Source organism: Aspergillus costaricaensis (genome assembly GCF_003184835.1).
Source record: "Aspergillus costaricaensis CBS 115574 unplaced genomic scaffold BO79scaffold_5, whole genome shotgun sequence".
Classification (NCBI taxonomy): Eukaryota; Fungi; Ascomycota; class Eurotiomycetes; order Eurotiales; family Aspergillaceae; genus Aspergillus; species Aspergillus costaricensis.
The window spans coordinates 542,518-568,077 of NW_020291805.1; the positions used below are offsets into that span (position 1 = coordinate 542,518).

The following is a 25,560-nucleotide window of genomic DNA, read 5'->3' on the forward strand; positions in this document are numbered from 1 at the left end:
TAAAAGTATTCTTCCGAGCCCTGTTACTATATCATATTCTTCCGTACTCCGTAGTGCTGAGCTTATATCGCGGGCTGCAGGGATTCCAATCCGTGGCCAACCAGCGCAGGTGATCGTCGGCTTTTTCTGCCGCGAACTCGAACTCCAAACTGCACTTCCGTTTCTCTTCGGCTCTTCTTCTCCCCGCCACGTCCATTTCGCCTCCACATCCGCTCTCCGCGCATGCCAGCATGATCTGAACTCTGACGCGCCTATTCTTCGTCTCCGATCGGTCCCCCTCGACTCTATTTCCTTACATAGCCCTCCGATATCGATCCTCATGGCCCGCTCCGCCATTGTCCAAGAATACGCCCCTCCGTCCTCCGCACCCACCTTCTCCGTCGACCGCAAAGTCACCCACGAACGCCAACAAAATGGCATCTCTCGCCCCAATGGATATCGCGTCTCCTGGCACGCCAATCCCGCCGTCGAACCACACCACTTTGGCCAGTCTCATCCCATGAAGCCATGGCGTCTGACCCTCACCAAGCAGCTGGTCATGGCCTACGGCATGCACCATGCGATGGACCTCTACCTGGCGCGCGCAGCCACCTACGAAGAGCTGGCCGACTTCCACAAATCAGACTACCTCGATTTCCTCAAGCAAGTCGTCCCGGGCGACATGGAGAACCCTGAACAGAGTGAAAACATCGCGCGCTTCAACTTCGGTGACGACTGCCCTATCTTCGACGGCCTCTACAACTACTGCTCCCTCTACGCCGGCGGCACCATCGACGCAGCCCGCAAGCTCTGCAACAACCAGTCGGAGATCGCAGTCAACTGGTCCGGTGGTCTACATCACGCCAAAAAGGCCGAAGCCAGCGGCTTCTGCTACATCAACGACATCGTCCTCGGTATCCTGCAGCTCCTCCGCCTGCACCCGCGCGTCATGTACATCGACATCGACGTCCACCACGGCGACGGCGTCGAGCAAGCCTTCTGGTCCACCGACCGCGTCCTTACCGTCTCTTTCCACAAATACGACAAGGATAACTTCTTCCCCGGCACCGGTGGCCTCGACAGCACAGGGCCCACCCATCCCCTCAACCCAGGCGCCCACCACTCCGTCAACGTCCCCCTCCACGACGGCATCGACGACGAATCCTACATCCAACTCTTCCGCGACGTCGTCGGCTCCTGCGTCGAAGTCTACCGCCCCGGCGCCATCGTCCTCCAATGCGGTGCCGACTCCCTCGGCTGCGACCGTCTCGGCTGCTTCAACCTGAACGTCGCCGCCCACGGCGCCTGCGTCGCCTTCGTCAAAACCTTCAACCTCCCACTCCTCGTCGTTGGCGGTGGCGGTTACACCCCGCGCAACGTCTCCCGCGCCTGGGCCCACGAAACCTCCATCCTCATCGACGCCCAAGATACCATCGACCCTCACATCCCCGAAACCGTCACCTTCCGCAACCACTTCGGCCCTGACTTCTCTCTCTTCCCACCCCTCTCGGAAATGCGCAAGCTCGAGAACAAGAACCCTCGCACTTACCTCGCCGGCTTGCTCCAATCCATCCGCGAACAACTCCGATATATCCAAGGTGCTCCGAGCGTGCAAATGAGCTTCATTCCTCCCGATATCCTCGGTCTTCGTGAAGATACAGAGAAGGAAATCGAAGAAGAAACGGCCATGATGGATGAGGAGCGCGAAGAACGATCTGGCGGTGGTAGTTTAGGAAAGTCGAGTCGACGGAGAGATTTGGAGAGAGGTGCTGGACAGCGGGGGGAGCTTTTCTGATACCCACCTTCATACCCTCTCTCTTTACTTTGGGTGTCTGTCTCGCATTTTCTTCGTCGGGTTTGTTTTTTGGAGTTGGTGGGGAACTGGAATCTATTGGGCCGGATGATGGCGTTGTCTTTTTTTTTTTTTTTTTTTTTTTTACCTTTGTCTAAAATTCATTATAATCGCGTCGTTTACTTGTATCTTTGGGTGGTGTGTGCTGCTTATAGAGAGTATACATTTGTATTGGAGGGGAGGAGGAAGGGGTGGTGGTATGATATTGTCCTGTATAATATATATGTTAGGCATATCTTTAGAAAGGAAAAGAAATATCAGGACATATCATGGGTATTTTTGTTTGGTCGTAATTGAATGATGTAAGTGGAGATATTCAAGATACTAAGTACTACTACCTTCTATCTCCAATTATTACTTTCGGGATGTCTTGCTTGTTGCCCAATCAGTCGAGAACGGGGGCGACGATCTAGAACTAGAAGCAGCAGGTAGACTACAAGGTGCAGGAAATAGTTATTACAAAGGAGGACAGATATTAAGTGGTTGAAGGTCATTGATAGTATTCAATTACTTTAAGGATGATGAAACATTATTTGCATCTGATATAGATCTAACAGATCTAGGATTCAATCATATCAAACCCGACGCCCCACTGAATGCATACGCATTGTCTAAACTCAAGCCTAAGCTGACTATAGCCAAGCGAGCGTCCACAAAGCCGGCAAATGAGGCCATTTCTCCTGCCACTCGGCAAGAATATCAGGCACGCGAGCATCGAAATTCCGTCTCGCCTCACCGACTCCATTTTCCCATCCATCGGCACCACTGGCCTTTCTCTCCTGCGAAGCAGCCTCATTTAACCGATTTGCTAGATCCAAGATAGCCTTGCCTCCTACTAGTGCCTCTTCATGATTATCCTTGATATCCACGTTGAAGACATGCACGGGACGGTTCAAAGGTGACCCCTTATTCATGAGATCGTCTACCACGGCATCCCAGCACCGCTCTTCACAGGTGATGATTACATCGACGACGCCGCCTTCAGTACCTAGGGCGCCCTTATCGCCCTTCGAGACGTGCTCGACGCGCGGCTGTCCCGGCACCCAGTCCTGGAAGCGCTCCGGGCCCCATTTCAGGTTACGGTTGCGCTCGAGCATGTTCAGGAGACCGTTGTTGCGGTACAGACGCTCGTCTTTGGAGAGCAGCTCGTCGTACATTTGGGAGTAGGAGGTTGTGTTGAAGTTGTAGACGTTGGGTTGGGTGATTGAGGGCCCGGGCAGGCGGACTAGAGAGCCCGTCCCGAAGGAGATTACAGGGAAGGGGCTCGACGCTGTGGAGAGCCGGAGGTGGGCTTCCATGGAGCGGTTTTGGTTGGAGGCACATACGGTGCAGAATCGGAGTTTATATGAGGAGGATGATAAGGACTCCGATTCTGCGACCGTGTTGTTGTTGGCCTCGTTTGGCGTGGAGGTGGGTTGAGGTTGGGTTGTTGTTGTTGGTGTACCCATGGCTTCTGGGGGTGGTGGGGGTGGAGGTGGAGGGGAGGGAGCGGTCGCAGTGCCTGCACTGGACAGTCGGGGGTCGTAGGCCATGATGATGAGTGTTATAGCCGCGTTTGGTGTGACCGTAGGTTAGGTTTAGGTGGTGTGTGATGAATTCGGTAAGTGATCGTTGGGGGGTATCAAGGAGGCTGGAAGGTGTGTTGTTCACTAGTTAGGCCCTGTAATGACTACTGACAATTAGAATCCGCGGCAGAAACAAATTCAATGGCAGTGACAAAGAAGTATAGTGTAAGGGGTGCAGGATTCAGTAAAAAGTTGCGTAATTAAGTTTGTCCGCATAATGTGCTAAGACAGCTCCAATATATAAAAGATTTCATCATGCTGCGGGAGGAATTGGGATTGGACTAGATGGATGCATTGCATATACATACCTTAGAAAAGCTTCGCATCATCTGCAATTCATTTACGCTGGTTCTACTGGGTGTGGGATGGATGTTGTTGATGAAGGGCCGCAGCCCTGAGTTGACAAGGTGAAGAAGTTTGCGTCGGCGGATTTCGCGCGCCTTTTGTGGTCATGTGCGCTGACTAAGCCGCGTGCTGCTCACTATGCCCGATTAGGACAGCTCGAGCATCTGGGCATTTCTCTTGACTGAGAGTCGGGCTTGGCTTTTGTTACTGCGGAGTGAATTGCATCCTATCTGAATTCCGAGGTTTGCTAGGCTGTTCGAGATGAGTACCAACATAGTATCTATCGACATGATCCTTCCCAGATGAATACTTCGTACCATCGAGCGGGGTCTAAGAACTAGTCCGGCCGTATGATACGATAGTAGCTGCCTACAGTTCCTCTCGCTTCCCTTAAAGCGACACTACCTACCTGTCTGCATACATATCGAACAAGACAGACCTAACCATTTCAAACGGTGCTCGAAACTGACAAAGACCACGTTAGCGTTAACAACCACCATCCAATATGAGAGCAGCCTTGATAGTTGTCGACATGCAGGAGGACTTCTGCCCTCCGGTCCGTACCCTCCCCATCCCTCAACCACACAACTCTGTACTAACGACTTCAACCAGAACGGCTCCCTCGCCGTCAACGAAGCCCGCACCCTCGCCCCAACAATCAACACCCTCCTCTCGAACCCAGGCTTCACCCTGCGCATCGCATCCCAAGACAGCCACCCACCGAACCACATCTCCTTTGCGCCGAACCACCCCCCACCCAACAACCTCCCCTTCGAGCACTTCATCGAGATGAGCAATCCCGCAACAGGCAAAGAAACCGAGACCAAGCCCCAACGGCTCTGGCCCGTCCACTGCGTAGAGGGCACCAAGGGTGCGGAAATCATCCCGGAAATCGACACCAAGAACATCGACCTCTACGTGCGAAAGGGCATGGATGCGCGAGTGGAGATGTACTCGGCGTTTGCGGATGCGTTTGGGAACCTCGATGCGGAGGTGAATCGGTCGTCGGTGGATGTGCATTTGAAGGGGGCGTTGGAGGAAAAGGGCATCACGGATGTGTTTTGTGTAGGTGTTGCTGGGGATTATTGTGTTAAGTGTACGGCGATTGATGCTGCGAGGGCTGGGCTGAGGAGTTATCTTGTTGAGGATGCGGTTAGTTGTGTTGATCCGGGGGTGGGGTGGGAGGAGGCCAAGAGGGAGTTGAGGGAGGCTGGGGTGCTGGTTGTTAGGTCGGATGGGCCGGAGGTTAGGGGGTTGTTAAGTGGGATGGTATAGGGGTTGTTGGTAGGTGATGATTATGTGTATATGTGTATATGGATGTGTTGGTAGTTGTGAGATGGGTGGGATGCTTGACGTGCATGCTGTATGTATGTGGTGTGCTTGTGCAGGTGTTTACTGCCCTCGAATGAGTGTCCATAGTACGTAGTAGGGGACTGGGCTATAGATAGATCGAGATATCCCAAGTCGTACTATAAATGATATAGTGGATCTAGATACATGGCCTATAATAGTGACTCTAAGACATGTTTCATCTGTAGCTATACGAGACAAGGAATAAGAAAGGACCGTGGATAGCGACAAGTTCAACCCTGGCAGAACAATCTGACAGGTCTCCACAGTGGAGTTGGGGCGGACGTTTGCAACGGCTTCCAGAGATCACCGGCTGCTCAGAACGCAGAAAAGTAAAAGGGAGTAGATAGATAGCTACGATGAATGGGACATCTGACGATACTCGCGTTGGGTTATATTATTCCATCGCGTTCGATCTAATTAGCTAGATATCCTTCTCCCCCTCTCCTTAATAACATGACCGTCAATCCCTTCTGGAATGGGCAGCGGGGCGTCGCGGCATCCCCATACTTTCAATAATCAATAACTCATCGCCACCGCATCCGGAACCAGTCACCGTTTATAATATCAGCTCTTACAGCTCGATTCGGTCGGTGCTTTTTCTGTTCGTTCTTGCTTGCTTCTTTTTTCCTTTTCACCGGTTCGTTTTGTCTTACCTGTTGTCTGCCTTATACATTAGATGCTGTTCGCTTCATAGACTCGGACGTTCTTCCTCCTGCCACCGCTCGTCTATCGATAGAGTCAGACCGTCGCTATGTCGTCCGCTGCAACCTACACAACCTTTCACGAGGGAATTCACTCTCCGGATGTGAAAGCCTCGACCAAGATACTCAGTCCGACAACCAGCCTTGCTCCAAAGACCTTACCGTACTGGCTTGTCAATGTTCCCCGCTCGCAATGGACAGCAGAATGTCCCAGCTACCTACGCGACATGTCGCAGAAAAACATCGAGGTGCTTTCGACCCCTGACGAGCAGTACCGGAGACAGGGGTGGGAGCTAGTCAAGGAGATCGTTCGTATGTTTCACCGACCAAATGAAACCGTGCGTCAGGGGGGAAGGACGTGGTCCGTGAGTGAGTGGTCCGCTAATAGATGATGGACAGGGTCCAACCAGATCGATCGGTTTCAGCGTCTTCCTAGCGATTTGAGACGGTATCTTGAGTTCAAGGAGCAGATTGTCGCGGAGTATGGATCGGTCATGCGGTTTGTCGTGAAGGAACGGCTTCGCTGGGGAGAAGGGACGGCGGATGATTTGAAGCCGAAGGGGCGGCCGTTTGAATATGATGGTTCGTATTCATTGTCCTCTTCCTTTTCGTTCCTTGAATGAGTCTTGGGCTGTCTGCGAGATGAGATGAGTGCTAAGCATGGTTGTGGTGGTTAGAGGATATTTGCATTCTTTACAATGACTGGCCATATGGAGTCGAGGAAGGCATTGTTCACTTGGTGGTGTGGACAAAGTTCGAGCTGGAGGATGATCCGGTCACGGATGACCTGACGCCACGCGCACGACAGGAGATTGAGGAGTATGTGCAACGGACGTTTCTCTCACGGATGCCAGCCGATCAGGTATGTATTGGCTAGAATGTTGGAAGGAATGCGCCAGGGGGCGGTGGTGGTGATGGGAAATGCTTCTTTTCAAGATACTAATACGAAGGGTAGGTCATCTGGTTCAAGAACTGGAAGTCATTAAAGTCAGTGCATGCCGTGGAGCACTTCCATGTCATGCTGCACCATCCCGATGCGGAATTCCTACGGGAGATCACAGGAGGGGATGCTCCGCTGAAACGACAGTCGGCATGAGTAGATACTAGAGATGGATTGATTTAGTTGATGGTTAAGGGTTAATCCGGGCATAGAGATAGACGAGATGGGTAGATGGGTCCCCCAGACTAGGATCTGAAGAAAATAGTAATAATCACCAACCATTATAGGAGGCCAAGGAAGTGATCATCGGCATTGCTTGATGCTTGAAACATGAGAAGAAAAGAAAAAGAAAAGCAAAGCGATGGGCTGTCATCCGTCATCCCCACTGCCAAGCCTGTGAGCCCCTCTTGATCGCGAGTCCAGTGGGAAATTTTGGACGGCGATCGGGAGGTGGAAGGTGGTTGCGGTCTGTAGCATAAGAACCGGCGAGGAAAGAGTAGATATCATATACTTATAAGCCTTCAAGGAAGATGCCGTGTCACCAACCAAGAGTATATTACATATACAGTTATACACTGGAGGCGAGAAGAGCCACCGTGGAAAGAAAAGCCCTCAGAAAAATCCGAATCAAGGCAGTTTCCCATCAACGTCATTCAGCTCCAGTTTCAGTAGCAATCATCCATCCGGATTCCCTCACACTCACCGTCTCTTGTGTCCCCCAGAGTAGAGTGAGTTAGTATTTATTAATAGAGAGAACTTCCCGACACTACGGCTTTCCCTCCTACTTTTCTGCAGAATTGATTGTTGGTTTCAGGAACTTGATCCCGACGCTGTCCGTCCATCCCGACATTGAAAGGCATTCTTTGGAGTGACTGATTGTCTCTTCTGCCACTTATCCACATCCATTGTTTTAATTAATTAATTAATTCAAGAACCCCCAAGTGACACCACAATTCAAATTCCTTATACGCCGCAGTCTGGTTGCATCGGTGTCTCCCTCTTCATCCCCCCCGTGTTGTACTTTCTCCCACCAGCAAAGTTAAAAGGAAAAACAAGAAGTACAAGATCAACCACAATTACCACCACCACCACCATCACCACCAGAGAATCATTATTAGATCAAATAAATACAACAGTACCACGGAACGCCATGCCCATCTCCGTCCCGCACATCCGCCGACGGTCATCGCTTGCCAGTGAGTGAAGTTTGTTGCCGTCATCCGGTCGAGACTCTCCCCTCTTTTTTTTTTTTTCTGTTGCTGCTACTGCTGCTCCTCCCACGTCATTCCTGTCTGGCTGCCTCAGTCACTTTCTGTCTACTGCAGCTGGCTGCCTCAACATCCCCCTCTCCGCCGCCCTTTTCTCTCTCTTCCCCTCCTTGGCTCTCTCTCTCTCTCTCCTCCGACCGGCTGTCTTTTCACCACCTCTCTTTCATCTCGCGCATTTCTGCTGCCCACCATCATGTCCGCTGACTGGGGCTCTTTTTTCCATGTTTCAGGTAATCGTTCACACGATGAGCCCAAAGCTGAGCCCGCGAGCGGGGACGACGAGATCGTCGAGCCCGACCAGGGAAATGGTACGTAGCTATCCCCCTCACTATGACCAAAAAAAAAGACAAACAAAAGAAAATACCACTGCAAATACCTAGTCTTTTCCCATTTCCACTGACCTATTTGTAGTTCTTTCCCACATTATCTCGCAGCTCCGACCGGGAGCTGACCTGAGTCGGGTCGTCCTGCCCACTTTTATTCTCGAACCCCGATCTATGCTGGAGCGCATCACCAAGTATGTCGGAGTATCCGCATCGCATGTGAAGAAGTAGCAGCTAACTGATTTCCTCTACATCCAGCTTCATGGCGCACCCCGAAACACTGCTTCCTATGCCAACCATAGATGACCCCCTAGAACGATTCGTTTCCGTCGTCAAGTTCTATCTCAGCGGATGGCACATCAAACCTCCGTATGTTGTCGCTCCCCTTGAGATTGGTTTATTTCACCAGTTCCGGTCTTGCTGACACCCGTCCCAGAGGAGTGAAGAAGCCGCTGAACCCGATCCTCGGAGAGACTTTCACCTGTTACTGGGACTATCCCGACGGTACCCGTGGGTACTATATCGCCGAGCAGACCTCTCACCACCCGCCCAAATCGAGCTACTTCTTCATGGCACCCGAGCACAATATCCGGATAGATGGCACCTTGAAACCCCGCAGTAAATTCCTCGGAAACTCGGCCGCTAGTATGATGGAGGGTATTGCGATTCTGCGGTTCTTGAACCGCGGACAGGACAAGGAGAAGGGCGAACGATAGTAGGTGGTCCTGCGTCCGCGCATGAGGACAACTCTAATCTGGCCTAGCATCTTGACGCAACCGAACATGTACGCCCGCGGCATTCTTTTCGGAAAGATGAAATACGAGTTGGGCGACCACAGCTACGTCCGGTGCCCAGAGAACAACCTCGTTGCCGACATCGAATTCAAGACCAAGGGCTACTTCTCTGGTACTTACAACGCTATCGGTGGGACAATTAAGAACGAAAAGACCGGCGAGGTATACTATGAACTGTCCGGTCTCTGGAATGGTGAGATGCACATCAAGGATGTTCACGTAAGTTCTCCTCCCTTACACGGAGGACTGTCAACCTAACTCGAGCAGACTCACAAGAAGGACTTGCTCTTCAACGCTACGCATGCGAAGCACACCCCTCCCTTGACCAGACCTATTGAACAGCAGGGCGAGCGCGAGTCGCAGCGACTGTGGCAACCCACCGTGAAGGCGATCATTGCCAGGAACCACGAGGCAGCTACCGATGAGAAGACCAAGATTGAGGACCGCCAAAGAGAAGAGGCAGCGAAGCGTGCCGATGATGGCGTCGAATGGCACCCCCGGCTGTTCCGACGGGTGCAGGGCGGGCCCCACGGCCCCGATGAGGGAGAAGAGGACCTAGACTGGATCATCAATGCACACGTGTAAGTTTCTGTGTTTACATCGGAAGTATAACAGGACTGACGACCCCAGCGACTCGCACAACCCCGAGCTCGCTGCCAAACAAATTCTGGCCATTGCCCCGATCCTCGAAGGTCAGACAGAACCCACCCAGTTCCAGATTCCCGCACACAAGGGTAAGGAGTCTGCTGCGACAGCCGATCCAGCCGATGGCGCTGACTCCGCTCAGAGCGAGCCTAAGAAAGAAGCAGAAGAAGCCGTCGAACGCAAGGACTCACGGACATCGGATGTCGATGCCTACGTCGATGCCAAGGAGACATAGGTGTAACTGACTTCCTGGATGGCTCCAGTTGACGATGACAAGTCGTTGAATGAGCTGAATATCCGGAGGGCAATTGACCTATAAGTGAGGCACAATACAGAAGAGCGAAAACCATGAACATTCAAAGAACCGAAAAGCAAGGAAATGGTAGGTCGAGCCGTCATTCAGATCAACATTATTGACCTGCTCGAGGATTCCAACGCGAGAAACAAGGGAAAGAGTCCGGCCAACCACAAACATTCAACACACATCACTCAACATACCCACCATTTCCATCAGATTACTATACTGGATACCCGATTGATTTAATATGCAGAGACTGCGACAAAAGTTGAAAAATAACGGACAGGAGAAGGCCTCCAGACGGACCGGAGCACGGGTGATGGGCAAATTCTTGCTTACTATATGTGGATATACATATCATCATCTGGGACACCATGACGTGGGATGGGCATTGATACAGCTAGCGTTTAGGTGATTGATTCTTAGCATTAATATAGACTATGGTTGTGGATAATGCATAATTTTGACTTTAGTAACTTTATCTCTATGCCCAGTTGGCCAGTCATTAGTTGGGAGTCTCAGCGTCCAACCAGCCATCCTGTATGCAATCCAAAACCATTACACGCACCTTGGGCTACCCCCCTGAAAAAGAAAAGGGTAGAAATAAACACACGAACCAGTAACTAAACAACTATAAATAGCCTTCCCGCCGGACAAGCAGACCTCTCCCACATATGATGCAATGCAACTCCGCATTCTGGATTTCACCTCCTACCAGTGAGATTCATCCGTTGAGAAAGAAAGCAAGAGAAGGAAGGAAAGTCAGATTATACAGTAGCCTTAATGTAACAGTGAGGCTGGATGACGTAGGAGTTATGTATGTTTGTTATGTTTACTTTTCATTGTATCCATTCATGGATATCTTTACATTGACTTTCTTGACTTGTTTTGGGGTTGTAGACTAAAGTATGTGTGGATGGATGGTATCAATAGTAACTGAAGTATGGTAGGTAGAGTGAGGAAGGAATCTAGATCGATTTGTAGGTTGGTCTGTGGGTGAGTAAGTTGTATGCGCGTAGGGGGATACTTATTACAAGGAAAAAAAGATAGATACTCTGGTATTAAATCGTCACTCATTGCTGATTTTAAACTAACGAATTAGTAGTTAACTTGGGTATATAGGTAGTAAAACTAGACAAAACAGTTCCAAAACCCCGTCTCTAGCGACCTTGTAACCAATACTCCAAAAAAAAAAAAGATAGATAATAATAATGATTATACCAACTGAAAGTTTAAGATGATTGAGTCAGTTTCTCCCGTCGCTCGGTATACCAACGCTCCAAGCATGCGCGTCTCTGCGCCTGCGTCATGCCCTCGACGACAAGGGCGAACTCGGTTGCGTTTGGGAAGCCGTATCGCCTCGCCATGCTGCAGAATTGGCGTTTCATGACACGCTTTGGTGGATGGAATTTGTATTTGATTGGTTGATTGGTAGTAGATGATGATGACTTTTTATGGGACTGAGACTGCGACTGCGATCCTGCAAATACTTGCATGTCTAGGTTCTTGGTATTCTCGTCGGCTAATTCTGCGCGACGGCTGAGTCGTTCCTCGACTTTGGATGACCCGATGACTTCGTTGTTGAGGTGGGTGTATTCGACCCCTGCGCCGGCGAGGATGGCTTGGATGGGGTCATGTTTGGTGTTGATGGGGGTTTTGGGGTTGGTGGGTTCTTCGTCGTCCTCGCCGCGAATCATGGCTGCTAGCTGGCTCATGACTTCGTTGGTGTCGTCGGATTTGCCGGTGAAGGTTGTGTCGGAGACGTTGGGGTCGAACTCTACGTCGATATCCATGACCTGGACGCCGGCTTTGCTTTCAGCGACGTTGGTTTTGTTGACGATGTCGCGGAGAAGGATGTTCTGGTTCTTGTATTCGAATAGATTGTCGAGACCGAAGAGCTCACCCTTTTGGTCTTTCTTCTCCTGGACACCCTTGAAGTAACGTCGTTCCGAGCTCGCGTTGTAGCCGATGTTGGCCTGTTGTTGTTTGTAGATCTGACGGGCATAGACGATCTCTTCGATGGTGCCGGCGCTGATTAGCCGGAAGACTTCGACATCGCGAGATTGGCCGATACGGTAGGCACGATCTTGTGCTTGAAGGTCATGCGAGGGATTCCAGTTGGGATCGACAATGACAACCTTGTTGGCGGAAGTTATGTTGAGTCCGACACCGCCAGAGCGGGTGGAGATGAGAAAGACGAACTGGCGTGGGTTGGAGTTGAAGTCGTCAACAACTTTAGTGCGCTCTTCATAGCTCATAGACCCATCGAGGTAGCTGACGTTGTAGCTGGTGTAGTGAAAGAGCATCTGGAGCATCTTGAGGAGGCGCACACTGTGGCTGAAGACAAGCACCTTGTCGCCATTGGCGTGCCACCACTTCAGCAGTCGGCGGAGGACCTTCCATTTACCACAAAACTCAGGGTTTGCGTAGTTGACAATAGAGTCCCGGGAACGGTAAAGCTTTTCCCATTGCTCGGGGACAGCCAGTTCCAGCATCTCTTTGTCCTTTTCTTGCTTCTCGTTAGAGTCGATTCCCTGCGGGATGAGGATTGCTAGGTGGTTGCTGAGTTTCTGCAGCACTGCTATCGCGGGAAAGACATAGCTTCGCCAGGTGAGCCCAGATGGTAGAAACTGACGACAGCACCAGCCGGCTTTCTGCCGGGAACCACAGTCGCAAGGGTCGCTGGAGTGTTTGATATAGCTGACCATGTCGCTTCCCAGAATGTTCACGTAGGCGTCAGCCTGAGTATCAGTGAGCGGACAGAAGACGACCCGGTCAACCTTCTTGGGGAGCTGGTCTGCAATCAGTGTCTTCATCCGGCGAAGGAAGAACTGCGGCAAGAGGTTCTCCACCAATTTCTTTGCCGTCTTTCGCGCTCTACGCAGCTGATGCACGGTGGCGTCGTGTGACTGACCAATTTTCAAAGGTTCAGAAATGGTCTTCTTCCAGACAGTTACCGGGCCGAGCATCCCCGGGTTCGTCCAGTTCAGAAGGGTCCAAAGCTCCTCGTATTTGTTCTGAATGGCAGTTCCGGTCAAGCCAATTCGGCAAAGAGCGTTGATCATGTTCATGGCTTTAGTCGTTTCCGACTTGCGCTCCTTGATGACATGACACTCATCCGCTATCACACAATCCCAGTCGACCATGTTGATAGCATCCTTGTTGTGGAGATAGGTACTATAGGTGGTGATCAGGATTTCCAGTCTTCCGGACCGCGCAGCTTGGAGCGCAAGCTCCTTATTCTCTCCATGGTAGGTGTCAAAATGCCACCAGCCCCAACGCGAAAGCTCGGCCATCCAGTTCTTAAGAAGAGTCCCTGGGCAGACAATCAACGTTCGGGGATACCACTGATCGTGCCCGCTTCTCCGCATCTTTCTCATTCGCTTGGCGTCTCTCTCATCGCCTGTCTTCCCATACGCCGCTGTGAGGAAAGCAATAACCTGCACCGTCTTTCCCAGACCCATGTCGTCTCCGAGAATTCCACCCTTCTGGTAAACGAATAGCTCATGGAGAAAGGCAGCTCCATCGACCTGATACTGGCGCAACCATTGTGCGATCGGGGCTGGTATGAGTCCCAACGAATAAGGAAGAGTGATGTCCTTGTACTGATTGCATGGCTTCATATTCTCAAAAGTAGGCTTTTCCGCCAAAGATTCCAATCTCTCATCGTCGGAAAATTCAACATCGTCGTAACCCGGAGGCAGTTTCAGTCCGGATTGCTTCAGATACTCTGTCCTCCGGTCAAATTGCGATCGCCGTTTCTGGAGATAATCCGGTAAAGTATATTCCATCAGATCATCCTCGGATGACACTTCCTCTCCGTAGACTCGTAATGGCCGTCTCGGGCGGGCTTTCCCCTCGGAAGTTGGGAGTCGGCCGACGATGGAGTTTGAGTTTGCGACTCTCGTCACCTTCGCAGCTCTATTCTTCAGATTTGCGGTGCTCCGTTTCCGTTTCGTGGCCTTTCGATTCTTGAACTCCTTGTAAGCGGCCTCGCCCTCATTGAAGGAGTCATCTCCGCTGTCGGTGTCGACCACCTCCACGACTGCGTGGCTCTTCTTCTCGAGTGGCGAAGAGGATTGCTTGACCGTAGTTGGAATAGTATTTGTTGGCCGGCGTGGAGTCGTCACTTCAGACTTTGGGGCATAGTCCCTATCTATGATCATCGAGGAGTCAGATATGTCTTGTTACTAGGTATAGATAAGGTGCGGGGACAAACCAGCGACAGAAAGCGAAGTAGGCTGTAAAACCAACGGGCGTGTCCCGTCGAGATCATCGTCATCTGATCCGACCGTAGTCGCATCCGTATCCTCGATCTCCACGTGTGAGCCCATGTCCGCCTGAGCTCTGGCAGAAGCTATCTAGACCGACCGTTGAGGGGAAGGCTGAAGCAAGTGTAAGAGAGATGGAGATGCGGAGACGCGATGGAGTCAAACGGGCTTCCCGATTGGGCAAGCAGCTGACTGAAGAATTCCGCGCCGAAAAGTCAAACTCCGCAACCAATTCCCCTCTTCTCCGCCCATTGCTCGCCCTCGACTTGAAGCTGAGCCTGCATACTGCGTCGCTTTGTACCCGTGCTCGAACTGAATTCTCCGATCCGGCTTCTTTATCCCTTTGACAAAATTTGACAGCGCATGGTGCGGGGAACCACGCCAAAACTTCCTCCATCTTGATTTCGGCATACCGATTGACGCACCTCCCAGTTCACAATGCCTCTCGACACATCCACAACATATCCCCTCACCAAGCTTCGCCTTGATGGCCGTCGCTGGAATGAGCTTCGATTGCTCCAAGCCCAGATCTCTACGAACCCCGCCAGTTCGGGCTCATCCTACTTGGCCATGGGCAACACCGCGATCCTGTGCTCCGTCCACGGTCCCGCAGAGGGACGTCGCGGTGATGCCACGGGTGGTGCTGCGGGATCAGCAGGTGCGGTAGTAGAGGTGGATGTCAATGTTGCAGGATTTGCTGGAGTGGATCGCAAGCGCAGAGCCGGCGGAAGTGACAAGTACGTTTCTCACTATCGTCATGTCTGTAGTGTCTGCTATGACTGGTACTGACTGAATTCTTGAACAGACAATCTTCGCGCGTCGCAACGATACTACGCTCTGCTTTCCAGTCGCATCTTCATACCCACCTCTACCCCCACAGTACAATCAGCATCCACGTCTCAGTTTTGTCGTCAGACGGATCGCTCCTCGCCGCGGCGGTCAATGCCTGTACGCTGGCGCTTGTGGATGCCGGTATTCCTATGCCAGGACTCCTCTGCGGGTGTACGTCAGGAATGAGCGGCAGTGCGTCTACGCCGCGGGATCCGAATAATGACACATTGGATCCGCTGCTGGACTTGTCTCTGCCGGAGGAGCAGGAGCTTCCGTTCCTTACGGTGGGGACGACGACGGCTGTACCGGTGGGAGAGGCGGCTATGATTAACGAAGACGAGGACGAGATGAAGGTAGCGATGCTGACGATGGACTCCAAGGTGCATTGCACATACGTTGAGACAATGCTGGCGGTGGGAATTGACGGGTGCAAGCAGATCCGGGAGATCTTGGAAGGGGTGATCAAGAAGTCGGCACGCCGGTGATGACTTGGATTTGAATTCTGTTTCTTTATATCTGCTATCTGGGATCTTCTACAGGGCAGCGCGATAGGGCGAGTTCTGTTTATACCCAGTGATTGCCATGAGGTGTTGGGCGCGGCGGGATGGATCGTTTCAATGTGATATTTGAATATTCCAGCGAATACAGCCAAGTTGCTAATCATGATGTCTGTAGATGCTACCTTAGATGCTACCGTAGATATCTGCTGTAGATGTCTGCAGTTCACTTGATTCACTGTGTGCTCGTGGGCCCACTGGTCAGAGCTACCTGCATAGTGTGCTCAAATCTAGAGACCGTCTCCCTTGACGCGGCATGGACTCTTTCTACTGATGAGCGCGTTATTACTGATTCATACTGAAATAGATGAGGGAGATTGATGTTTGTACAAGAACACGCTTCTGACATACACGTATCCAAAGTCAGAAACCTAGTCCCTAACCTCTGCTATCTCTTCCTCACTGCTGGTTCTTCTTTTCTCCAGAATACTCTTGATCTGTCTCTACAGTCCTTACCAACTACCCTTCCCATCCTTCCATCCATTCACCTCAGTCATCAACCCCCAAACACCATAAACAACATGAACATGACCACAGAAACCACCGCATCAGCCATCACGAGCACGAGCACCACTACCACCATGGCCATGGCCATGGCCTCTACCAACTGCAAGATCTCAGTACACCCCCCTCCCCACCACCTCCATCCCAAACCTGTACCTCCCTACTAACCATACCCAGATGCTCTGGAACTGGAACACCATGGACGCTTGTAAGTCATCCAACACTGCCCAAAACCAAACCACCCACCCAAGACACTAACCCCAAGCAAAAGGCTTCATCTCCTCATCCTGGCACATCACCTCCCCAAGCATGTTCGCCGGCTCCTGCATCGGAGTCATCCTCCTCGTCATCTGTCTAGAACTTCTCCGTCGAGTTGCCAGCGAATACGACGCGTTCATCATCAACCGCGCCAGACTCAAAGCACAATCTCTAGATACTGATCAACCCAACATCACAGTCCCTAATGACCTTTCCACAGACACACCTGTCAAAAGACCCATCCCATGGACGCAATCAGGCTCACTTTCAGCTCTACCTCCTGTTCCGGAGTTAGTAGAGGAGGATGAACCAATACCTATTGTGCCAGCTACTACATCACATAGTAGTATACACCCCGAGAACCAGTCAAAATTCATATTCAGACCCAGCAAGTTTGAGCAACTCATCCGAGCCACATTGCATGTGTTGCAATTTGCAGTGGCGTATTTTGTGATGCTGCTGGGGATGTACTACAATGGGTATTTTGTGATTTGTATCTTTGTTGGGACGTTCGTGGGGTTTTTGCTCTTTTCGTGGGGGGATCTTGGTACTAGGGAGTGAGTGATTACCTTATTATTACTGGATTGTGCTTATGCTGTCTGCTGGTATTGGTAGCTGACGATGAGTGTGTATGTATGTATGTTCAGGATCAGGAACGACGCCACATCCGTGACTAGATGGTGCGGCTAGGTGGGTGGGTGTTGGAGCTTAGTTTGACGTGATGCCTTTCTGGTGATATTGAGATGTTGCGGTGGGTATGTTGGAGAAGGGTGTGGTTTTTTTCAAAGTGTTTGAAGGGTGGATAGGGTAGGAGATGGTGTATATGTATGTTGGAGTCTTTCTTCGGGGTGAGATACTACTTGTCGACTGTGAGTACTATCAAGGGATAGCACCAGTGGTGATAGATCAATACATCTATCATGCATAAGACACAATGTTACTAAGAGTCTGGATACAATATGCCTGTTATAGAGACTACACGTCATGACTATTCTCTCATTAGAAAGGAGAAAGAAATACTACCGGATAATATGACGATATCATAAACTATCTCCTAGATAAGATAATGCCTGAGAATCAATCTATATCACAACTTATAGAGATACCTTACTACATAAACATCAGGAGAAGTGTGTTTCTCACTGACTGAATGAAATAAATGGGACTCTTGAAACTAACACAACTACGCCATACTCCCTCTCCGATCACATCATACTTTAGCTTAGCTTAGCCCAGCTGAGCCCCCAGCCTTGGCCAGCTCTCAACCCCTCACTTTCACCTTACTAACCAACTTCCAAGGTAGTTAGTTAACTTACGTATACATACCCATCCATCTAACTATGGAACACTATGCAGACAGACAAAATACTATATTTAAGTTCCAGTCATATGGCCAGAAAAGAAGGAACAGGATAAATGAATGAACAAAACACAGACCTGCTCACAACTGCCCTATAATACCAATAGTAGTCTCATTAAAGCCTCCTGCATGCAACACAGCAGCAAGCAAGCAAGGAATGGAATGGAATGGGGATGCGAGCCGGCCGTATTCGGAACCGGGAAACCAATCCGAGGTTCGAATTGCACTGCTTTGCCCCCCTCCCCTCCCCACCGGAGAAAAAAAGAGGGTTGAAGTGTGTTGGAGCGGGGTTGAGTTGTTAGTAGGACGGGTTTAGTGCTAGTCTAGGTTGCCACGTTCGGTGGGATGTTTGGCTGATTTTAGAGGTAGGTTATGTAGGGATTTCGTCACTGTGTGGTTATTTACGAGGTGGTATTACTTGGATCTTTTCTATCAATACTGTGAGAATTGTAGAGAAATGCATATAGTTACTGCAATACGATGGTACAAGCTTGAAGGAAACTTATCGACAATTGGTATGGACACTCTAGATTACACCGGGTAGGGAGAAAGAGAATTGTCCACCATTAATCCTCACAATGCTGGTCTACACCAGCTCGTGGGATGATATCCCAATTTTGCCATCTGTTATCCTTGAGAACCGCTTACAACTCACCGCAGCCGACGATGGTGGGCTTGACGTTGGAGCGGATGGAGCCGGAGGAGGAGCCGAGAGCCTCGATCTCCTTCACGACCTGCATGGACTCGGCATCGGCAACCTCACCGAAGACGACGTGCTTGCCATCGAGCCAAGAGGTGACAACGGTGGTGATGAAGAACTGGGAGCCGTTGCTGCAGATGCTGTTAGCTGTCTGAAATGTAATTTTACGAGTGACAGTAGAACTTACGTGTTGGGACCAGCGTTGGCCATGGAGAGGAGACCGGGCTTGTTGTGCTTGTAGATGAAGTTCTCATCGGCGAACTTCTCACCGTAGATGGAGCGACCACCGGTACCCTGGAGGTTGATATCAGTCAAATCGTTCTCTCCCACACAGCCGCCCACGGAGGCGGATCAAAATGGCAGGATTACTCACGTTGTGGCGGGTGAAGTCACCACCCTGGAGCATGAACTGGGGGATGACACGGTGGAAGGTAGAGCCCTTGTAACCCTCACCCTGGGGCTTGGTGCAGAGCTCACGGAAGTTGCGGGCGGTCTTGGGGACGTCCTTCTCGAAGAGGTTGAAGTTGATACGGCCCGTCTTGGCTAGAGAGCAGGGGAAACGTTCAAAGTCAGCCAAAAAATTCCAGCAACCATTGAGAGAATGAATGTCAATCCAAGGAATGATAAGGAGATCGCTATTGTGGGAGAGTGCCTTCCATAGAAGGCAACCCAGCAACCCCCATTTTCTTCACAAGGAGGGGTAAAAGCATCCATGAAGGAAAAAGGGCGACGACAGCAGCGAAAAACGACGAGAAGGAGAAGAGAACAACTTACGGGCACTGGAGCCCACGGGGGCGTACTGAACGTCAAAGTAGGCCTTGGTGTTTCCAGACATGGCTGCGGATGATTGATGGAAAGGACGAAGAGAGAGGAAGGAAGATTGCTTGCAATTGGGGATGGAGAAGAGGGGACGAGAAGCGAAGGGCGAGCAAGGTGGGGTTATTGTTGACCTCAGGCTTCGGGAGAACATTGTTGCTGGAGGGGCACTGGCTGGCTAACCGCTTCCGTCCTGTGCGTCAGCCCATGCGCGCCAATCATGCAACTTGCCAGGCCATCCGCCGTGGGCCTCAGGCCGCTCCGTGGAAGAACATGGAAGTCCTCCGACCGTCCAGTAGTGAAGTGAGTAGCTACCAGCTACTCTAGTAGTAACTTAAGTAGCTTGCTCACTCCAAAGCAACCGGACCAGGGGGGGGGGGATAACTGCCATTGGTCCCCTTATATCATCGGGGACGGCCAATGCAATCGGGATGCATCACTTACAGTACTATCTAAAGAAAAGAATTGAGGTAGAAAAGAATAATATCTCGTCTCACGAATTGCGGTAGCTGGTTGCTTGCTGCTTTGCTGGCGTGGAGAGCAAAAAGAACTGGAGAAACCGCGTCGGACAGCGGAGGAAAATATTCCTGCTACTGCCCCAACCGGGGATAGCTCATGATTAGCTAAGACCCGGTTCGGTCGGAAGCTTTCCAGAACCAGAAATGGTTCTCACCTTTACAACAGCGCTAAGACAGCTGATCGTACACGTGATTGACCACTCACCACCTGTTTACTATGTAGTAAGGCGATTCTTAATAGTTTCTCTGATATCTACCAGGGAAGCTGTCAACATTTACTACTCCATTCATCGCGGAAAGCTATGGCCGCAGCCAATCGTATACCACCATCACCAAATCTATCTATCGAGCCATCTAAAAGGACTCCAGGAAAACAATAACCACGGCACACAGGAGAAAGAAGACCCCCGTATGGTCAATTCGAACGTCAGAAAAGAAGAAGCAATTCCGGGGGAGGTTGAACATATAAAGAAAATGCCGCAGTATAAATTCTGAAAGAAACACGAAATCAGTCCAGTCCTACAAGGACCATCATGCAGAAAGGAAGAAAAAAGCGCTAATCAAATAGAAGCAGAGAAAAATATCAACCGCAAATCCAAAATAAATCAACAGAAGATAAAGAAAGGGAGAAGCTGAATAAAAGTACATCGCTCCTGAAATCAGGGTGCGTCTGGGAGAAAACAAAATCTGTCGTAAAGCTCCACCAGATTACAACACGTCGTTCCACATGGTTGCTCGTTGTCATGCGTGATAACTGCAAAAGTAAGGAAAGCGAGATTGTAAGGTCCAGCAGTTCGGTTGGTATCATGGTGCCAAATCAGCATGCTAGAAAGAGATAGAAGTGAAAAGAGAATAACGCCACTGCGATTCTCGGGCTGAAGAAGCCTAGAAAGAAACAATATCATGATGACCCTCAGGCGGATAGACTATCGGAAATCGTCCTCCTCCTCAAGGCTCGCCGGGTCCAATTGATGAGCAAGCTCCTTGGTTACCCGGGGAATCTCAAACGCAATGGGTGGAAGCTTGTTGGTTACTTCCCGAAGCCCCTCAGGACTGCTAGAAGCCTCGCCCTCGGCCGCAGCGCCTACGAGGCGGTGCTTGTGGTATTCCAGCATCTCGAGGACAGGATCAATGCGTTGTCGAAGAGCCGGGCTAGCCTCTGGTCTCTTGACAAAGTGCTGAACCGACGAGGTAACATTCGTCACCACAGAAGAGATAGCAGAGACGTGGGTGCTAATCGTGGTCAAATCACGATCGGCTCGGATGCTGTCGATGAGGGCTTGGATTGACTGAACCAGTCCATTCGTCTGATCCTCAACGTAAAGCTGTCGCCTCGGTTAGCACACATTACCAGTATCTAGAGATATTATAACATACCTTCATCTCCTGAAGTTCGTGGTTCTCGGCTTGCGCGCTGTAGTCTTGCACTGCCACCGAAATTCCGTGGGGAGCGTCGGGCGGGGGGCTCATGGCACTGTAGACGGAATCATTGCGACTGTGTCGGCTTTGACTAGGAGCCACGCTGAAGTAGTCCGGGGACTTCATCTGACTAAACTGAACATCGTCGTCGTCCTCATGGGACTCATCAGGTGGAGTGGATCGGATCTTGACGAGGCGTATGAGTTCAATAACAGCAGCCGACAGATGAGAAGCAGCGGCATCCAAAAGGGAGACAGGTGAAAGCCCGTTGGACTTCACGAAATTCTTGGCTGCCGTGATCAGATTGTTCGCGGTGGTAGAAAGCTTGCTTATAGCCTTCGAACGCAGTGCCGATGACCCATCGCTAGGATCTTGACTTTCTTGCACGTCCTGCAGCATATGCCGTACCGCCATAACAACAGCATTGATCTGGCGTGTCACGACATGGTAATCTTCGTGGCGTGCAGTGTGTAGTAATTCGTCAATAGATATCTGGAACTTGGCGACATGAACATCCTTGACCAAGCCATTTTCATGGAAGATGTCACGATCCCTCGTAAGAGTTGCGGCATCGGAACGGATTTCTGTCCCGATAGATGATGTGCGAAGGTGTCCTGCCTGCGCCTTTGCCTTCTCATAGCGGGTCTTCCATTGTTTGACTTGTTCCTCCAATCTGTGAACCTCGGTCGTAAGTTGCTCCTCGTGTTCCCACCGAGACTGGCTTTGCTCGGACAACTCCCTCATCTCCCTCAGGAAGCCAGCTGCCTCCCGTCTGACCTCTTCTGTCACTGACCGCTGCTCTTGCAGCTCAGTCTGCAGGCTTTGATGCTTGATCTCAAGATCAGCAAAACGGGCTTGCAGCTCTGGATCACCAGTGCTTTGGCGTGATGCTTCTTCCAACTGGCTCCGGAGGTCCTTTTCAATGGCCTCATGCTCGGCCCGAACCTTGTCCAATTCCAGCTGCAGATTGCTGTTCAGATCCTCAGCCTGGGAGATTTTGCTCTCCAGATCCGACTTCAGATCCTCCCATTCTTGCCGTTCGCTGCTAGTGACCTGTGAATCCGGTTAGCAAGCGCAATCAATGGGAGTCGAGAAAAATCGTCTGCCTACATCTGACGTTGTTTGACTCTCTCGGTATTTAATGAGCTCCTCATCCTTGGACTTGACCAAGTCCTCCAAGGTCTCAACCTTGCTCTGATCTTCCTGGTACTTGGATATCTCCTCATCCTTAGACTTCAACAGATCCTCGAGCTTGTTCACCTTATCCTGCAAAGCAGAAACCTGGGATTGAGTTTCCGCCAAAGCCTTTCTGTCGGCGTCTGCTAGAGTAGCCCCTGTCCCCCGCCGACTTTGCAGAACCGCATCTAGAGCAAATGCATCGCTCCGCGCATCATAATCGTCCTCCGTACCTGCTCCATCATCATCGTCCTCGACCATAGTACTCTTGTTCGGGACAATAGTGTTACTTTGGAATGATTTGGCCATTGGACCATCACCGTTCATGCCTGGCGGCGGCCCACCAAGTGACCCTTGGCGTGGGGGATACATCGGACTTGCTGGAGGTCCACCAGAGGGATAGCCCATTCGAGACGGAGGGCCACGAGACTGCGAACGCGGCCCTCCCGGCGTCGGGGGGTATCCGTTCGGTGGATAGCCATTGGATGGCCGTCCGCGGTAGCTGGGAGCCGGACTCAACCGACGAGATTCCCTAGAAGGAAACTGAGGAAACCGTCGCTCTAACTCGGTATAGACATCCGTCGCGAGATCTCGAAAACGCTGGTGCTGAAGGGAAGCAAGCTTTTGGCGCGCCTGGTTGCGCTTTTCATGGAAATCCTTGCGTGGTGGCAGGAATGGGGGAATATCAGGACGAGGGGGTCGATTCGGAGCCGGCATGGCTGCTTGTCGCCGGAGCAGTTCATCATAAACGTCGGTACTTAGTTCGTGAAATTGAGTGGCGGAGAGTCGTAGCAGCTTGTCGCGGGCTTTGCTTGACTTGCTTGCTCGATCATCACGATGGGACGCATGAAGGAACCTCCTGAGGGCAACGTAGTGCTGGCCTAGGACCTCCTCCATCCGCTTGTGTCGCTTGCTGCGTTGATCCGACAAAGTACCATCACTCGATCGCGCTGCCACCGAGCTCGGGGGAGAGGGATTCCCGGCATCGCTGACCGTGCCCGATGAACCGTTTGTCAGTCCTGCGCCATTTGAACCGCTGGGTACACCGGAGGTAGGAGGTGTGGCAAGGGCGCTGCGAGTCGAGAAGGTCGGGGAGAAAGGCGGATCCGATTTCTGATACTGATTGATGCCGGACCAGTCACTCCCGTCCACGGAGACAGGCGACATAGTCCCGGAGGGAGCGTTCATAGGGGGGTTTGCTGTCGGTAGGCCCGGGGGCTCCGTGCTCGCTAACAGGAAGGGGAGATATGGGTCGGTCCAAAGCCAATATGCTTATCAGTATGCATCCGAGGTAGGGTGAAGTTGCGACTCCAAGGCCATTGATGAGGACTGAGTATAGGTATCTGAAAATCGGAGGATTTCGCTCGTGGCGGGTGATAAGGAATGGACGGCCGCTGCGACTGGGAGGGGGCTAATGCTTCCTCCGAACAGAATGAAAACAAAGGAAGGAGGAATCCGATGCGGAATGTAGAATAGAACGTGCCGGAGGCACCGTTGTCAACAGAAGTCGGCACGGAGATACGACCGGTCACCAACAGGCATACCAAATTAAATAAATTAAATTGTAGCGACCACGAAAAAAAGACCTAAAGCGGCGGCCTTTGGGGAAGGGGAAAGGAAAATAGATCAGTAGGGATTGGACCCAGGCAGAAACAAGCAGCGGGAGAAGCAGCAGCCACCGCCGAAGTTGACCTGGGTTTGGCGACGCCCCAAGGAGTGGAGTTTGGAAAAAGGGCCGGACTAGGGAGTGGCCGAACTTCTTTTGGGGGGAGAGGAGGAGGAGGAGGACTTGGAACCCAAGGGGGAAAAGGTTGAATGAATGACTGACTGACTGAATGAATGGAGATGGATGAGAGATGGACTAGGCTAGAAAGATGGAGCCTGGGGGGGAGAGACGGGCGGACACGATGGTGAGTGAGCAAGTGAGAGAGCCAACGACCACTTTCTTCCTCTTGGAACGGGAAATTATTTGGCGGCTGATGGAAGATACATCCACAATACCTACTCAGGTACCTTACTAGAAACCTTGGAAAGAACTCCGTTCATACCATACATACCTGGAAGGTATGGTACGGTATGTTCGTACGACCTCAACCTCCATGCCAGAAGCGCCTGTCGCGGACAAGTTCTTTTTCAACTTACCTTCACTTTTTTTCTCCACGGATCTTTGCGATCTTGGATGTGCGATCAGCTGGAGTTATCATTCTTATCCATGATCCATCCTTACTTATCGCGAGTAAACCTGAGACATTTTCCATCATGACATCGGGCACTAGAACTTTGAGTGGGTTGCTACAACTACAATTCTGAGACAACAAACAACCACCTTCTTCAACCCTACCTACCAGAAGCCAAAGAACGCCTGGGATAAAGACAGTACCGTGAATGGCTCATTCTGCCTCAACCTTTGGGTGCTAAAGTAGGTTGTGTATGGTACGGGACCAGACAAGACAAGTTGCAAAAATAATACTCCACCGCCCATCCGCCAGGAACCGATCGAGCCTCGCCCGGTGTGGCGGTGATGCTTTGTGGCCCCCCCCCCATTTCTCTTTAGTGAGTTGAGTTAGTACCAACTCTCCCTTTTCCCCGACCGCGGAACCGACAGAACTGACACAAACACTCACTCTCCCCTTCCTCCATTCTTCAGTACAGCATGCTTCTCCTTCCTTACCTTCCACATGGATTGTGATTCGCTAGAAGGTGTATAAATAAAGTAACATGCAAGTAAAATGAAGTCATCAAGCATGTTTCGATGCTGCATGTTACATGCACACAATCGCTGAAACGGCTTTGCTGGATGTACTCTTGAGTCGAATGAGTTTCCCATTCTGGCCCAGCCCCCAACGCTCGCTCCATTTCCTCACCCAGTGCGCGCCTCCACATAGTTCGAGGCTAGTTCAGGAGGTGCTCAAATTACTGCCTGCTTCGGCCATCCTCCAATCCTCTGATCTTTGGGGTCCAGACCTTCCCTTCATCTTCCTTGTCGCTTCTTCTCTGCTTTCTTTCCCGTGCGTTCGAGCTAGATTCGCTCGTCTCGTTGCCTGGGCTATAATTATACTTTTACTTACCCCAACACTGCCCGGCATC

General features: G+C 51.1%; 10 protein-coding genes across 10 annotated transcripts; 6 read left to right on the top strand and 4 right to left on the bottom strand.

The window, feature by feature from the left end:
• Positions 1 to 190: 190 nt before the first annotated feature.
• hosA (histone deacetylase HOS2) lies at positions 191 to 1,917 on the top strand. The gene has a single exon (XM_025682167.1). The coding sequence runs from the start codon at positions 320 to 322 to the stop codon at positions 1,772 to 1,774; it is 1,455 nt and encodes a 484-aa protein (XP_025543108.1). The 5' UTR covers positions 191 to 319; the 3' UTR covers positions 1,775 to 1,917.
• A 396-nt stretch (positions 1,918 to 2,313) lies between these two features.
• ssuA (RNA polymerase II subunit A C-terminal domain phosphatase) lies at positions 2,314 to 3,795 on the bottom strand. Its single transcript, XM_025685267.1, has 2 exons — positions 3,705 to 3,795; positions 2,314 to 3,500 (listed from the first exon to the last, which is right to left on the bottom strand). The coding sequence occupies exon 2, from the start codon at positions 3,361 to 3,363 to the stop codon at positions 2,464 to 2,466; it is 900 nt and encodes a 299-aa protein (XP_025543109.1). The 5' UTR covers positions 3,364 to 3,500; positions 3,705 to 3,795; the 3' UTR covers positions 2,314 to 2,463.
• A 166-nt stretch (positions 3,796 to 3,961) lies between these two features.
• On the top strand, positions 3,962 to 5,016 carry BO79DRAFT_189004 (nicotinamidase; the record flags this gene model as incomplete). The annotated part of the gene is made up of 2 exons (XM_025680626.1): positions 3,962 to 4,297; positions 4,354 to 5,016. Exons 1-2 carry the CDS (start codon positions 4,247 to 4,249, stop codon positions 5,014 to 5,016), a joined length of 714 nt encoding a protein of 237 aa, XP_025543110.1. The 5' UTR covers positions 3,962 to 4,246.
• A 655-nt stretch (positions 5,017 to 5,671) lies between these two features.
• BO79DRAFT_167255 (GIG1 family protein) lies at positions 5,672 to 7,113 on the top strand. Its single transcript, XM_025679370.1, has 4 exons — positions 5,672 to 6,137; positions 6,195 to 6,377; positions 6,473 to 6,657; positions 6,751 to 7,113. The coding sequence occupies exons 1-4, from the start codon at positions 5,846 to 5,848 to the stop codon at positions 6,889 to 6,891; spliced, it is 801 nt and encodes a 266-aa protein (XP_025543111.1). The 5' UTR covers positions 5,672 to 5,845; the 3' UTR covers positions 6,892 to 7,113.
• Positions 7,114 to 8,196: 1,083 nt separating this feature from the next.
• Positions 8,197 to 10,000, top strand: BO79DRAFT_139015 (OSBP family protein; the record flags this gene model as incomplete). Its single annotated transcript, XM_025678181.1, has 7 exons — positions 8,197 to 8,311; positions 8,415 to 8,520; positions 8,585 to 8,695; positions 8,763 to 9,041; positions 9,090 to 9,339; positions 9,388 to 9,701; positions 9,751 to 10,000. The coding sequence occupies 7 exons, from the start codon at positions 8,197 to 8,199 to the stop codon at positions 9,998 to 10,000; spliced, it is 1,425 nt and encodes a 474-aa protein (XP_025543112.1).
• A 1,295-nt stretch (positions 10,001 to 11,295) lies between these two features.
• On the bottom strand, positions 11,296 to 14,397 carry BO79DRAFT_243272 (putative DNA excision repair protein (Rad26L); the record flags this gene model as incomplete). Its single annotated transcript, XM_025685268.1, has 2 exons — positions 11,296 to 14,219; positions 14,283 to 14,397. The coding sequence occupies 2 exons, from the start codon at positions 14,395 to 14,397 to the stop codon at positions 11,296 to 11,298; spliced, it is 3,039 nt and encodes a 1,012-aa protein (XP_025543113.1).
• A 197-nt stretch (positions 14,398 to 14,594) lies between these two features.
• On the top strand, positions 14,595 to 15,769 carry BO79DRAFT_189014 (exosome non-catalytic core subunit SKI6). The gene is made up of 2 exons (XM_025680627.1): positions 14,595 to 15,071; positions 15,140 to 15,769. Exons 1-2 carry the CDS (start codon positions 14,773 to 14,775, stop codon positions 15,648 to 15,650), a joined length of 810 nt encoding a protein of 269 aa, XP_025543114.1. The 5' UTR covers positions 14,595 to 14,772; the 3' UTR covers positions 15,651 to 15,769.
• A 634-nt stretch (positions 15,770 to 16,403) lies between these two features.
• BO79DRAFT_277055 (high-affinity Cu transporter CTR3) lies at positions 16,404 to 17,320 on the top strand (the record flags this gene model as incomplete). Its single annotated transcript, XM_025687793.1, has 2 exons — positions 16,404 to 16,434; positions 16,498 to 17,320. 2 exons carry the CDS (start codon positions 16,404 to 16,406, stop codon positions 17,043 to 17,045), a joined length of 579 nt encoding a protein of 192 aa, XP_025543115.1. The 3' UTR covers positions 17,046 to 17,320.
• Positions 17,321 to 18,285: 965 nt separating this feature from the next.
• cyp4 (peptidyl-prolyl cis-trans isomerase) lies at positions 18,286 to 19,891 on the bottom strand. Its single transcript, XM_025679371.1, has 5 exons — positions 19,805 to 19,891; positions 19,319 to 19,538; positions 18,918 to 19,087; positions 18,732 to 18,838; positions 18,286 to 18,675 (listed from the first exon to the last, which is right to left on the bottom strand). The coding sequence occupies exons 2-5, from the start codon at positions 19,512 to 19,514 to the stop codon at positions 18,489 to 18,491; spliced, it is 660 nt and encodes a 219-aa protein (XP_025543116.1). The 5' UTR covers positions 19,515 to 19,538; positions 19,805 to 19,891; the 3' UTR covers positions 18,286 to 18,488.
• A 697-nt stretch (positions 19,892 to 20,588) lies between these two features.
• Positions 20,589 to 23,860, bottom strand: BO79DRAFT_63545 (putative cell polarity protein). Its single transcript, XM_025689524.1, has 3 exons — positions 22,408 to 23,860; positions 21,256 to 22,350; positions 20,589 to 21,203 (listed from the first exon to the last, which is right to left on the bottom strand). Exons 1-3 carry the CDS (start codon positions 23,659 to 23,661, stop codon positions 20,805 to 20,807), a joined length of 2,748 nt encoding a protein of 915 aa, XP_025543117.1. The 5' UTR covers positions 23,662 to 23,860; the 3' UTR covers positions 20,589 to 20,804.
• Between the last annotated feature and the right edge of the window lie 1,700 nt (positions 23,861 to 25,560).

Coding starts and splice junctions, on each gene's coding strand:
- BO79DRAFT_63545 (XM_025689524.1), bottom strand. CDS start 23,661: ATGAACGCTCCCTCCGGGACTATGTCGCCTGTCTCCGTGGACGGGAGT. Junction 22,351..22,407: donor AGAGTCAAACAACGTCAGAT/GTAGGCAGACGA, acceptor CCGGATTCACAG/GTCACTAGCAGCGAACGGCA. Junction 21,204..21,255: donor ACGAACTTCAGGAGATGAAG/GTATGTTATAAT, acceptor CCGAGGCGACAG/CTTTACGTTGAGGATCAGAC.
- ssuA (XM_025685267.1), bottom strand. CDS start 3,363: ATGGCCTACGACCCCCGACTGTCCAGTGCAGGCACTGCGACCGCTCCC.
- cyp4 (XM_025679371.1), bottom strand. CDS start 19,514: ATGTTCTCCCGAAGCCTGAGGTCAACAATAACCCCACCTTGCTCGCCC. Junction 19,088..19,318: donor CCCCGTGGGCTCCAGTGCCC/GTAAGTTGTTCT, acceptor CCTGCTCTCTAG/CCAAGACGGGCCGTATCAAC. Junction 18,676..18,731: donor GCCAACGCTGGTCCCAACAC/GTAAGTTCTACT, acceptor CAGCATCTGCAG/CAACGGCTCCCAGTTCTTCA.
- BO79DRAFT_167255 (XM_025679370.1), top strand. CDS start 5,846: ATGTCGTCCGCTGCAACCTACACAACCTTTCACGAGGGAATTCACTCT. Junction 6,138..6,194: donor CCGACCAAATGAAACCGTGC/GTCAGGGGGGAA, acceptor GATGATGGACAG/GGTCCAACCAGATCGATCGG. Junction 6,658..6,750: donor CACGGATGCCAGCCGATCAG/GTATGTATTGGC, acceptor TACGAAGGGTAG/GTCATCTGGTTCAAGAACTG.
- hosA (XM_025682167.1), top strand. CDS start 320: ATGGCCCGCTCCGCCATTGTCCAAGAATACGCCCCTCCGTCCTCCGCA.
- BO79DRAFT_189014 (XM_025680627.1), top strand. CDS start 14,773: ATGCCTCTCGACACATCCACAACATATCCCCTCACCAAGCTTCGCCTT. Junction 15,072..15,139: donor AGAGCCGGCGGAAGTGACAA/GTACGTTTCTCA, acceptor ATTCTTGAACAG/ACAATCTTCGCGCGTCGCAA.